The 13,904-nt window shown below is 40.8% G+C and overlaps 1 protein-coding gene across 1 annotated transcript in view; it reads right to left on the bottom strand.

The window, feature by feature from the left end:
• The window catches only part of HEPHL1 (hephaestin like 1), a 93,205-nt gene extending 79,525 nt beyond the window's left edge, over window positions 1–13,680 (bottom strand). Inside the window, 1 exon segment of the mRNA XM_033420360.2 lies at window positions 13,511–13,680. Within this exon segment, the coding sequence (XP_033276251.2) occupies window positions 13,511–13,680 (170 nt within the window).
• Window positions 13,681–13,904: the final 224 nt, after the last annotated feature.

Raw genomic sequence — 13,904 nt, 5'->3', positions numbered from 1 at the left:
TGAAACCATAGGAACTGTTTAAATGCATAGGAACTATAGAAAATGGAAAAGGTAGGGGAGAGAAGCAAGAAGAACTACAAATCTGCAGCCTGTGGAACAAAAACCACATTCATAGAAAGATAGGCAAGATGAAAAGGCAGAGGGCTGTGTACCAGATGAAGGAAAAAGAGAAGACCCCAGAAAAACAACTAACTGAAGTGGAGATAGGCAACCTTCCAGAAAAAGAATTCAGAATAATGACAGTGAAGATGATCCAGGACCTCAGAAAAAGAAAGGAGGCAAAGAGCGAGAAGATGCAAGAAATGTTTAACAAAGACCTAGAGGAATTAAAGAACAAACAAACAGAGATGAACAATACAATAATAGAAATGAAAAATACACTAGAAGGAATCAATAGCAGAATAACCGAGGCAGAAGAATGGATAAGTGACCTGGAAGACAGAATGGTGGAATTCACCACTGCAAAACAGAATAAAGAAAAAAGAATGAAAAGAAATGAAGACAGCCTAAGAGAACTCTGGGACAACACTAAACACAACAACGTTCGCATTATGGGGGTCCCAGAAGGAGACGAGAGAGAGAAAGGACCCAAGAAAATATTTGAAGAGATTATAGTTGAAAATTTCCCTAACATGGGAAAGGAAATAGCCACCCAAGTCCAGGAAGAACAGAGAGTACAATACAGGATGAACCAAGGAGAAACACATCAAGACACATAGTAATCAAATTGGCAAAAATTAAAAACAAAGAAAAATTATTGAAAGCAGCAAGGGAAAAATGACAAATAACATACAAGGGAAATCCCATAAGGTTAACAGCTAATTTCTCAGCAGAAACTCTACAAGCCAGAAGAGAGTGGCATGATATACTTAAAGTGATGAAAGGCAAAAACCTACAACCAAGATTACTCTGCCCAAAAAGGATCTCATTCAGATTCGATGGAGAAATCAAAAGCTTTACAGACAAGCAAAAGCTAAGAGAATTCAGCACCACCAAACCAGCTCTACAACAAATGCTAAAGGAACTTCTCTAAGTGGGAAACACAAGAGAAGAAAAGGACCTACAAAAACAAACGCAAAACGATTAAGAAAATGATAATAGGACATACATATCGATAATTACCTTAATCGTGAATGGAGTAAATGCTCCAACCAAAAGACACAGGCTTGCTGAATGGATACAAAAGCAAAACCCATATATATGCTCTCTACAAGAGACCCACTTCAGACCTAGGGACACATACAGACTGAAAGTGAGGGGATGGAAAAATATATTCCATGCAAATGGAAATCAAAAGAAAGCTGGAGTAGAAATAATCATATTAGATAAAATATACTTTAAAGAATGTTACAAGAGACAAGGAAGGACACTACCTAATGATCAAGGGATCAATCCAAGAAGAAGACATAACAATTATAAATATATATGCACCCAACATAGGAGCACCTCAATTACTAAGGCAACTGCTATAAAAGAGGAAATTGACAGTGACACAGAAATAGTGGGGGACTCTAACACCTCACTTACACCAATGGACAGATAATCCAAACTGAAAATTAATAAGGAAACACAAGGCTTAAATGACACAAAAGACCTGATAGATTTAATTGATATTTATAGGACATTCCATCGAAAAACAGAAGATTACACTTTCTTCTCAAGTGTGCACAGAATATTCTCCAGGATACATCACATCTTGGGTCACAAATCAAGCCTCAGTAAATTTAAGAAAATTGAAATCATATCAAGCATCTTTTCTGACCACAACTCTATGAGATTAGAAATCAATTACAGGGAAAAAACCTAAAAAACACAAACACATACATTACTAAATAACCAAGAGATCACTGAAGAAATCAAATAGGAAATCAAAATTACCTAGAGACAAATGACAATGAAAACACGACAATCCAAAACCTATGGGCTGCAGCAAAAGCAGTTCTAACAGGGAAGTTTATAGCTATACAAGCCTACCTCAAGAAACAAGAAAAATCTCAAATAAACAATCTAACCTTACACCTAAAGGAACTAGAGAAAGAAGAACAAACAAAACCCAAAGTTAGCAGAAGGAAAGAAATCATAAATATCAGAGCAGAAATAAATGAAATAGAAACAAAGAAAACAATAGCAAAGATCAATAAAACTAAAAGCTGGTTCTTTGAGAAGATAAACAAAATTGATAAACCATTAGCCAGACTCATCAAGAAAGAGAGGGAGAGGATTCAAATCAAAAAAATCAGAAATGAAAAAGGAAAAGTTACAACAGACACCACAGAAATACAAAGCATCCTAAGAGACTACTACAAGCAACTCTATGCCAATAAAATGGACAACCTGGAAGAAATGGACAAATTCTTAGAATGGTATAACCTCCCAAGACTGAACCAGGAAGAAGTAGAAAATATGAACAGACCAATCACAAGTAATGAAATTGAAACTGTGATTAAAAATCTTCCAACAAAAAAAAGTCCAGGACCAGATGGCTTCACAGGTGAATTCTATCAAACATTTAGAGAAGAGCTAACACCCAGCCTTCTCAAACTCTTCCAGAAACTTGCAGAGGAAGGAACACTCCCAAATTCATTCTATGAGGCCAACATCACCCTGATACCAAAACCAGACAAAGATACTACAAAAAAAGAAAATTACAGGCCAGTATCACTGATGATTATAGTTGCAAAAATCCTCAACAAAATACTAGCAAACAGAACCAACAACACATTAAAAGGATCATACACCTTAACCAAGTGGGATTTATCCCAAGGATGCAAGGATTCTTCAATATATGCAAATCAATCAATGTGATACACCATATTAACAAATTGAAGAATAAACACCATATGATCTTCTCAATAGATGCAGAAAAAGCTTTTGACAAAATTCAACACCCATTTATGATAAAAACTCTCCAGAAAGTGGGCATAGAGGGATCCTACCTCAACATAATAAAAGCCATAAACGACAAACCCACAGCAAACATCATTCTCAATGGTGAAAAACTGAAAGCATTTCCTCTAAGAGCAGGAACAAGACAAGGATGTCCACTCTCACCACTATTATCCAACATAGTTTTGGAAGTCTTAGCCATGGCAATCAGAGAAGAAAAAGGAATAAAAGCAATCCAAACTGGAAAAGAAGAAGTAAAACAGTCACTGTTTGCAGATGACATGATACTATACATAGAGAATCCTAAAGATGCCACCAGAAAACTGCTGGAACTAATCAATGAATTTGGTAAAGTTGCAGGATAGAAAATTAATGCACAGAAATCTCTTGCATTCCTATACACTAATGATGAAAAATCTGAAAGAGAAATTAAGGAAACACTCCCATTTACCATTTCAACAAAAAGAATAAAATACCTAGGAATAAACCTACCTAGGGAGACAAAAGACCTGTATGCAGAAAACTATAAGACACTGATGAAAGAAATTAAAGATGATACCAACAGATGGAGAGATATACCATGTTCTTTGATTGGAAGAATCAATATTGTGAAAATGACTATACTACCCACAGCAGTCTACAGATTCAATGCAATCCCTATCAAATTACCAATGGCATTTTCTATGGAACTAGAACAAATCATCTTAAAATTTGTATGGAGACACAAAGACCCCGCATAGCAAAAGCAGTCTTGAGGGAAAAAAACGGAGGTGGAGTAATCAGACTCTCTAACTTCAGACTATACTACACAGCTACAGTAATCAAGATAATATTGTACTGGCACACAAACAGAAACATAGATCAATGGAACAAGATAGAAAGCCCAGAAATAAACCCATGCACCTATGGCCAACTAATCTATGACAAAGGAGTCAAGGATATACAATGGAGAAAAGACAGTCTGTTCAATAAGTGGTGCTGGGAAAACTGGACAGCTACATGTAAAGAATGAAATTAGAACTCTCCCTAACACCATACACAAAAATAAATTCAAAATGGATTAGAGACCTATGTAAAACCAAACACTATAAAACTCTTAGAGGACATAAATCACAGCAAGATCTTTTTTGATCCACCTCCTAGAGTAATGGAAATAAAAATAAACAAATGGGACCTAATGAAACTTCAAAGCTTTTGCACAGCAAAGGAAACCATAAACTAGACGAAAAGACAACCCTCAGAATCGGAGAAAATATTTGCAAACGAATCAACGGACAAAGGATTAATCTCCAAAATATATAAACAGCTCATGCAGCTCAATATTAAAGAAACAAACAACCCAATCCAAAAATGGGCAGAAGACCTAAATAGACATTTCTCCAAAGAAGACATACAGATGGCCAAGAAGCACACGAAAAGCTGCTCAACATCACTAATCATTAGAGAAATGCAAATCAAAACTACAATGAGGTATCACCTCACACCAGTTAGATTGGGCATCATCAGAAAATCCACAAACAACAAATGCTGGAGAGGGTGTGGAGAAAAGGGGACCCTCTTGCACTGTTGGTGGGAATGTAAATTGATACAGACACTATGGAGAACAGTATGGAGTTTCCTTAAAAAACTAAAAATAGAATTACCATATGACCCAGCAGTCCCACTACTGGGCATATACCCAGATAAAAAACATAATTCAAAAAGACACATGCATTCCAATTTTTATTGCAAGACTATTTACAATAACCAGGTTATGGAAGCAACCTAAATGCCCTCTGACAGATGAATGGATAAAGAAGATGTGGTACATATATACAATGGAATATTACTCAGCCATAAAAAGGAACGAAACTGGGTCATTTGTAGAGATGTGGATGGACCTAGAGACTGTCATACAGAATGAAGTAAGTCAGAAACAGAAAAACAAATAATGTATAACGCAAATATGTGGAACCTAGAAAAATGGTACAGATGAACCAGTTTGCAGGGCAGAAATAGAGACACAGATGTAGAGAACAAATGTATGGACACCAAGGAGGGTAAGCGGCGGGGGGTGGGGGGTGGTGGTGTGAAAAAAAAAAAAGGTAGGGGAGGGGTGGAAGTAAGAGAAAGTCTTTCCAGTGTCTATGCAGCAAACCACCCCTAACAATACATAATACATATGTAACAATAGGACAGAAGCTCCAGCTCTTATGAGTCTTAGAAGATGCAAATCATGCCCAAGGAACAAAGCAGGTGGGTGACTTCAAGGGGCCATCCACAGGAAGCAGCCCCCGGTTTAGCTTGAGTGCACTCATTAGAATGCCCAAGTTGTTGGGCTGTATATTGTATTTTTAGTGTATCTGCAGGGTGACCCCACTCTGAGTGACTGAGTAATCACCAGGCCTCAGATTCATCCTCAACCTACATTCCAACATTTTGACTCAAGCTGAGGATGTGTCTATTTCCTGCTGTGAAGGAATCCAGTGGGGTTGGGAAGTGTCCCATTAACTACTGCTTTAAAGACAAAACGTTTACATTGCCAAGGCCAGGGGCAATACCGTGAAGGGAGACACCTTCCATAGGCAGGTGAGATCAATCATTGTCAGAACGAAGCTGCCTGTGGAAATCCTCTAACCAGTGCAGAGGTAGGATGCCAGTTTAGATTCCGAGGGGTTTGTAGCTCACTGGGGCTGTGCAGCTCACCAGCATCTCCGTCCCCCACAACCTGGATCTTTTAGTGGGATTTTTTTTCCCTTCCATTCAACCATCGAGCAGTTGTTGAACCTCTACTGTATATGGGACATTAAATTAGAAACTGGAGTCAAGATGTATAATTCTCAGTCCTTGTATTCAAGAGATTTCCCATCTGGTTGGGAAGACAAAACATAGGCATTGGTGAATAAATAGCAACACCGAGTTTTCTATATTAAGGGACAACTAACCGTATAGAGCCCAAATGTCTGAGTGTGTGTTGGGGGGATGCAGGATGAAGACGAGTTGCAAAGTAACATCAGCAGAGGGTGCGGTCAGAGCAAACATGTGAGATCATGTAGTCACAATAAGGACAAATGGTGCTGTCTGAGCTTGAGATGGACTGAGGTTCACCAATGAGAAAACAGGACTAGATTGGGACAAGTGCCACGTGGCAAAAGGAAGGGTGAAGATGGCAGTTTCGAGTTGCAGCTCGGGCACAGCCACGACCTTAATCAGATTAACAGTTTTTGAAGCTATCCCATCCAGTGATGCGCTCCTCTACACCTTGCTCACCCTGGTTTCCCCCTGGCATCCCCTAAGTCTTGAGTTCCCCCTTCTCCCACTTCATTTCCACAGAAACTCCCCAGGCACCAAATACACACAGTAAAGGGAAAAGAGAATGAGCTTGAATTCCAATGCCTGCCTTGATGTTGTGAGGTCTTGGGGAAGTGACTTAACTTCTCTGAACCCCAGTTTCCTCGGCTGTAAACCGCTGACCATGGCAGAGCCACTGTGAGGGGTAAATGAGATGTGGAGCCCCATGCACAGTGTCTGGGAGAGTTAGCGCTCAATCAATGGGAGTCAGGGGAGTTATGATCGTTTCTGGCAGAACTCTAACTAGAAAAGAGGAAAATGTGACCATCTGAGGTCTCTTTCCCATGGATATCCTGCTCTCCAGAGAACCCCTCAAGACAGGAGTGCTACCATGAAGACAAACATTTCCTGAGTGCTAACCCAGTGCCCGGCACCATATCTGAGCATTTACATATCTCCTGATACCCACCCTGTGGTGGGCTGATGATGGCTTCCAAAGATAAATTGACATCCTAATCCCATTATTTGGAGAAAGAGTCCTTGCCGATGTAATTAAGTTAAGGATTTTGAGATGAGGAGATGATCCTGGATAATCCAGGTGAGTCTGAAATGCCAGCAAAAGTGTTCTCATAAGGAGGAGATAAGACACACACAGAGCAGAAGGTGATATGAAGACGGAGGCAGAGATTGGAGTGATGCCACCACAAGCCTAGAATTGTCAGCAGTCCCCAGAAGCTGAAAGAGGCAATGAGTGGATTCTCCCTTAGAGCCTCCAGAGGGAGTGTGGCCCTGCCAACACCTTCATTTCAGACTTCTGATCTCCAGGACTGGGTGAGAATAAATTTCTCTTCTTTTAAGCCACCTAGTTTTGTGATAATCTGTTCCAGCAGCCACAGGGGATGAATATACCTTACCCCCCCATGCAAGGACTGTCATTATCCCCATCTCACTAATGAGAAAATTGAGGCAAAAAAAGAAGAAGAAGAAGAAGACTCAACTACTTGCCTAGTAAATGGAGCAAGAATTCTAAGCTTCTCAGTTGATGCCAGAGCCCCACACTCGCCAGGAGGCAAGGCTGCCTTGGCATCTTGTTAGACCACTTGGACTACACTTGGCTAAGGAAAACTTCCCTGGGCCTCCTGGTCCCCCTGACCAGGGCAGGAGATCTGTCACCCCTACACATGGCAGGGAAAGCTTTAATGACAATCCCTGGAATATAGTAAAGACTCAAGGACAGCTATTGTATTGTCTTTGAGTTCTCTCAAACCCCACAGACCTTGGTGTCCTACTACCCAGAGGTGAGAAAGGGAAGAGGGGGACTAAGATGGTGTTCATGAAGGATGGGGAAAAGGGAGAATTAGGGAGGGGAAGGTGGCAGGGACTGCCAGCTGCCTTATGTTCTTGCTCCCTTTCTTAGTAACAGAATCAAACCCTGCTTTTATTCAGGCCCAAAAAAGCACAAAACTAAAAGACTATATTTCCAAGCCCTCTTTGTGTCTTTGAGTATCCAATGAGATGTAAGTAGAATTGGTTGGGTGGGGTTTTCATGAGAGCCCTTTAAAGGGCTGATGCAGCGGAAACTATGGCCCTTCTACCTTTCCCCTTTCTCTCTTCCTTCTTGGATAACAGGCATGAGGGCTGAGTCCTAGCAGCCATTTTGTGACCATAAGCTTCCTTGAGGAGTAAAGTCGCATGCTAAGGATAGTGGGTCAGAAATATAGAAGGTCTCTGAAATCCTATCATGCCACCTGTCCCACCAGCCTTAGACTGGCCACCTCTGCATTTCTTTCATAAGAGTATATCAAACCCTAATTTATTTAAGCCACTCTAGTCTTGTCTTTACTGGCAGCCAAAAGCAATCACTAACTGATATAGTAACCCCAAGAGATTCCCAAGGCATCAGGCCCAACACATGATTTTTTCTGCTGATAAGATAGAAGTTGAGATTTGAAAGTCATCATCTGTCTAAGACCAAGCGCTAATGAGGTGAGATCCTTCTCTTTATTTCAAAGCTTATAAAAGCCTTTCTCTTCCTCTACCTGCTTCCCTTCAGTTGGCTCTTCTTTCAGGTAAACATACAGGGCCTTCCCCATCCTAGGGCCTGCTCATAGGGGGTGTTCAAAACCCTTTACCGTCAACTGGGCTGCCACAGTGATATGGCTGGGTAAACTCCCTTAACAGACCCTAACTTGGGGTTTGAGTAGTCATCAGTTTCACTCGTGTCCAAGTATGGGTCTGCCCGTGAGTTAGCACCCACGAAGACCCCTGCATTTCACTGGGAAGAAAAACAACCTGCTTGTGTGTTGGTGGCCTAAGGAGATCTTGGTGAGAATTGTAACTTTAAATAAGGTGATCCACTCTGGTTCCATTAAAGACCAGGCTTTACCACTGAAGCACAGTCACACCTTAATTAAGCACTTTATGAGCAGGACTGGCAGGAGTGAATCAAATGCTAACACCATCCCCAGGCAAGTCAAAGGAGCCCTGTGTCCCCATTAAGCCCAATGGTGAAGAGGAGGAATATATTCATCAGGAGAAAAATCTTCTAAATAGAATGTAACTCCTAAATCCTATACTTTCTAGGAAACAACCATGCTTATAGTCTCAATTATGTTTTTGACCCCTATGATCAAGAAAAGGTACCAAGTGGAAAGTTCAATGGCACCATCTGATGGCTATCATACCTTGGTGAAATGATTTCAATTTATTTCTTATCTCATCCTTGTGAATCAGGATTTATTAGGCTCTTGGCACTGCCTAATTTTGTTTTCCAAGATTTTTTACATCACTGAAACTTTGGCACTCACCTTTCTTTCCCCCGAATTTTTGCCCATTCCCCTTATTCAAAGATAAAGCAACCAGAACAACTAAATTGACAGTGATTAGTTCTTACTTTTTGTGTGTGTGTGTGTGATCAGTAAATAGCAATTTTTTTAACATCTTTATTGGAGCATAATTGCTTTACAATGGTGTGCTAGTTTCTGCTTTATAACAAAGGGAATCAGTTATTCATATACACATGTTCCCATATCTCTTCCCTCCTGCATCTCCCTCCCTCCCACCTTCCTTATCCCACCCCTCTAGGCGGTCACAAACCACCTAGCTGATCTCCCTGTGCTATGCTGCTACTTCCCACTAGCTATCCACTTTACGCTTGGTAGTGTATATATGTCCATGCCACTCTCTCACCTCGTCACAGCCTACCCCTCCCCCTCCCCATATCCTCAAGTTCATGCTCTAGTAGGTCTGTGTCTTTATTCCCGTCTTACTCCTAGGTTCTTCATGACTTTTTTTTTTCTTAGATTCCATATATATGTGTTAGCATACAGTATTTGTTTTTCTCTTTCTGACTTACTTTGCTCTGTATGACACACTCTAGGTCCATCCACCTCACCACAAATAACTCAATTTCATTTTCTTTTTATGGCTGAGTAATATTCCATTGTATATATGTGCCACATCTTCTTTATCCATTCATCCGATGATGGAAACTTAGGTTGTTTCCATATCCTGGCTATTGTAAATAGAGCTGCAATGAACATTTTGGTACATGACTCTTTTTGAATTATGGTTTTCTCAGGGTATATGCCCAGTAGTGGGATTGCTGGGTCATATGGTAGTTCTATTTGTAGTTTTTTAAGGAACTTCTGATTCCAAATGACCGGCCTTTCTCAGTCCTCCATGGGTCACTGTCACTGACAAACTCTGTGTAGGGAAGAGGGGTTATTTTACATATGCTGGGCCTTCCTCTCCACCAACAGAGCACTCATCCTCCAGCTGCAGAGGTGACTGGTGTACATCAAACCACTAGAGAGCAAAGCAGAGAGAAGGAAACACTGTGTCCAAGGCCAGATAAAGACACCAGATAAAGCTCCATGAGGGGTTGGGAAGGAAGCTGATCAGAATAAGCCAGGGCTGTGGGGAAAAACTCTGTGGGTGAAGTGAAGAATTGGAGACCGTTCTTAAAGAATAGGGAAAAAAATGAATGGGTAAATAAAAATATAGAATACTTCAAAAATTGTCACATATCCCCACTCTCAGGCTTTCTTCAACTCTGATTTCTTGGCTGAACATTTGCAAATCATCTCTCTCCTTGCATTGCAAAAAATCTTTCTAGAACTGGCAAGTAAGGTAAGATGTTTTTCATTTGGTTTTGAAAATTATGTCTAATGCCTTAGAATTATACTTCTCAAGTGACTTTAAGGATTGTGTTTCAACTCCCTTGTTATACAAACTAAGGAAATTGATGTTCAGAGAGATTATGTGACATGTTCAAGGTTACACAGCAGGTTGGGGGCAGAGCAAGGACTAGAAGTCAGGTCTCCTGGTTTCTAGTCTAGGCTCTTTCCACTCGTAATGGAATACTAGGCACCCGGCTGTCATGAACTTCTAAATATTGGGCACTTTCTGGGTGTGAATATCTAACCAGCAGAGAGTCCTCAGAAGTGCTGTCTACTCATCCTGCAGAAGCTAAGAGGCATGGTCACATCACCAAAGATGATTCGTTGCTCTGGGGGAAATGGCACAATGCAGAGCACACATAGTGAACTCCATACTTGTCCCATAATCGTGACATCTTCACATATGTCACCTGTGGCACCCATGACACTTGTGAACCATGGCACCTGAGACATGTGTCCTGTGGTCTTCAAGCAAGAGTCAGCAGCCAACCACAACTGTACCTTCTTAGAAACTTGCCCTGAGCCACTGGCCACATGAGTAGCACTTCCTGGCATGACTGCTGCCAAAAGCCAGCACGCATCACATCCTCACTCAGGCTCCCTTTTAAGAGTCAGGAGTCTGCCCCACATAAACATTGCTCCTTGACACACCAGAAGGGAACCCTTGGGGACCTTGGCATCCCATGTATGACATCTAGTATGCCAGCTTCTCCTAATGGGCTGGAGTACTCCTCTATGGAACCACAGCATTTGTTAAACCACCTTACTCTAATCTGATGACAAACTGTGTTTTAGTCATGCCTATTCTCTTTTTTTTTTCTTTTCTTTTTCACCATAACTATTTTCATACATTTTATTGTAATTTCTTCAAAGCACCATCTTCTGGCTGAAATGATCTACAGAGATCCCCTAACTTCTTCCTGCACCCAGCCTTGTGAAAATGCCATTTTAGTATTTGAGTATTTAAAGTACTCTGGGTTTTTAAACAGACTCCCAGACATAGAAAATAAACTTATGGGTACCAAAGGGGAAAGGTGGGGCAGAGGGAGGGATAAATTGGGAGTTTGGGATTAATATATACACTATATACACACTACTATATTTAAAATAGATAACCAACAAGGACCTACTGTATAGCACAGGGAACTCTGCTCAATTCTCTGTAATAACCTAAATGGGAAAAGAATTTGAAAAAGAATAGACATCTGTATATGTATAACTGAATCACCTTGCTGTACACCTGAAACTAACACAACATTGTAAATCAACTATAGTCCAATATAAAATAAAAATTAAAAAAAATAAAGTACTTTGGGTTTTTGAATGAACCCAGGTAATTGGTTTGGTCACTGACACCAGTGATCATTTTCAATGTCTTTCTGGAAAGAGTGACAAGTGAGACTAAACCTGCCCTTGGTAAAGAATTGGGTCTTTCTAGAAAGTTCTTATTAATGGAATCCCTGACTTCCCTCAAAGTTGAGTTTAATTCAATGGGAAAGGATCACCTTTGCCAGGAAAAGGTTGCATCGTGAAAAAATATTGGCTCTGAAGTCAAAGCAATGTGAGTTTGGTGCTGCCTTTTACATTATAAACAAGTACTTAACTTCAGAGCCTCAGTTCCTTGTTTGTAGAGTGGGAATAATAACATCTGCGAGCAGTAATGAATTAAAAGTCTCTGGTGCAATCACTGGGTCAGAGTAAATGCTACCAAACAGCTATACTGGTACGGGCATTTCAGGAGAAAGATAGAATTCTGTGCATATGGAAATGTGTCCAACATCACATTGCACTTAAAGACTACCCTCACTACCCTCAATGCACACATCTTGAATATTTTCCCATCCAATAGCTGCTCACAATGATCATTTTTCTATTGATGCCTTTTTGAGGACAGCAGAGCTCTATTTTCAGGGAAAGCTCCTGGCAGTTAGGAGAGTCTTTCAACCCCATATCCATGTGTCACAGTACAAACTACAACCATCAATTGTCAGCAGATGTGAGATTGAAAGAAGTCAAGAGCATTCTCTGGAAATAGCCCCTGGACATTAAATTTCCTGGTACAAAGCTTAAGGAAAAGTCTTTCTTGGTAGCCTGGCTGGCATGAGCATCATCCTTTTTGAATAAACAAAACATGACTATGCCTCTTTTGTGTTGTTAGAAAACCTGGAAGCCGTGTGTCCAAGCCAACTGGGTCTTTGGTCTTTCCCCAGGGCAGGGGGACCTGGCATTTAAAGACCTGCTGGCAGACCCCATGAATCTTAGCAACTAACCTCATCTTTAAAAAATGGAACTTGGATTTGAATGCACTGGGCTCTGCCTATTAAGAAAGGAACAAGCATCCGAATATATGACTATTTGCCAAAACATCTCAAAAGATGTTCTAAGAACTACAACGTTGAAAATATGCATGACAGTTCTTTAGCCAGCAGGTGATTTCAGAGGGAACTCCAGGGAGCAAATGAGAGATTTAAGACACAGCACTCTGGGAGGAAGAGGGGTAACAAGCGCTATTTTCTGCAAAAATAAAAAGTCAGGGACATAGAAGACTGCAGCATCATCTCACCCAGCTATGCCCTAGGCTCTGGAGATAAATATTGCCCTCAGATTGAATGAGCTGGGGCTGGAACAAACCTCTCACCAGCAAAATAAAGCCATTTCTAAGTGGACTCAAGGAAACTCTTAAAATACCAGCCAAATCTATTATAACTGTCCCCCTTTTTTAAACGCTACAAAACAAAATGTAACTACCTAGAGCATACTTATCTCTAATTATGATGTTTCATTCCAAAAATAAAAACTAAGAAAACATTATGTGTTTTAACAGTGAAGAATTCTTGAAATTTCTCAAATTTTTATCCCAAGTTTTAACTTTTTTTTTTAACACAGTGAGTCCAGAACCCCTGGAAGTTCTTAGTGGTACCTAGTGAAACTTGTCCATATAGAGAGTAAGCCATTATTCAAAACACATGGTTTTGTACATGGCTCTTCACAGACGAGTCTCTTCCAAATTACACACTCGCCCATGCAAGGGCTCTCCAAGCAAACACAAAACCCCGCCTGTTGATTTAGGTCAACTCACCCCCACTGTAGCCACCCAAGGTATACAACCTTCCCCAAGCAGATTCAAAAAGGAGCCAAACTTGGGAGTCTATGGGGACCCCAATTTCACTCACTTGTCTTCTGCGAAACTTTTCCCAGTAATAACGTTCTTTCCTTGGGGTACATAGTTCCAGTATTCTTCCACAATCCCAATGTGGTATGTTCTGGTAACTGCGCCAACCATCCCAGACAGACCCAGGAATGTAAGGAGAAGGATGCAGCCAGCTGGCCGCTTCCGACGCATTTGTGGATGTAACTCAGGCAAGCAGCCTGCACAGGAGACAACACTGCCTGTCCCTCCCCCTCACTCAGAGCTAGTTATAAATAAGGAATGGACAAGGTTCAGCTCCTCCTACTTAGGTAGTTTGGGGTTGGGACAGAGGCTGACAACTTGTATAAGCAGAGCAAGCTGGATGGGGTAGCTGCTATGATGACCAAACTTTTGCCAGCCATCCAAGTAATGTAACT

This window comes from Orcinus orca, chromosome 8 (assembly GCF_937001465.1).
Source record: "Orcinus orca chromosome 8, mOrcOrc1.1, whole genome shotgun sequence".
NCBI classification, from domain to species: domain Eukaryota; kingdom Metazoa; phylum Chordata; class Mammalia; order Artiodactyla; family Delphinidae; genus Orcinus; species Orcinus orca.
Note: the sequence above shows the minus strand (reverse complement) of the source record. Positions and strands in the feature narration are given on the sequence as shown.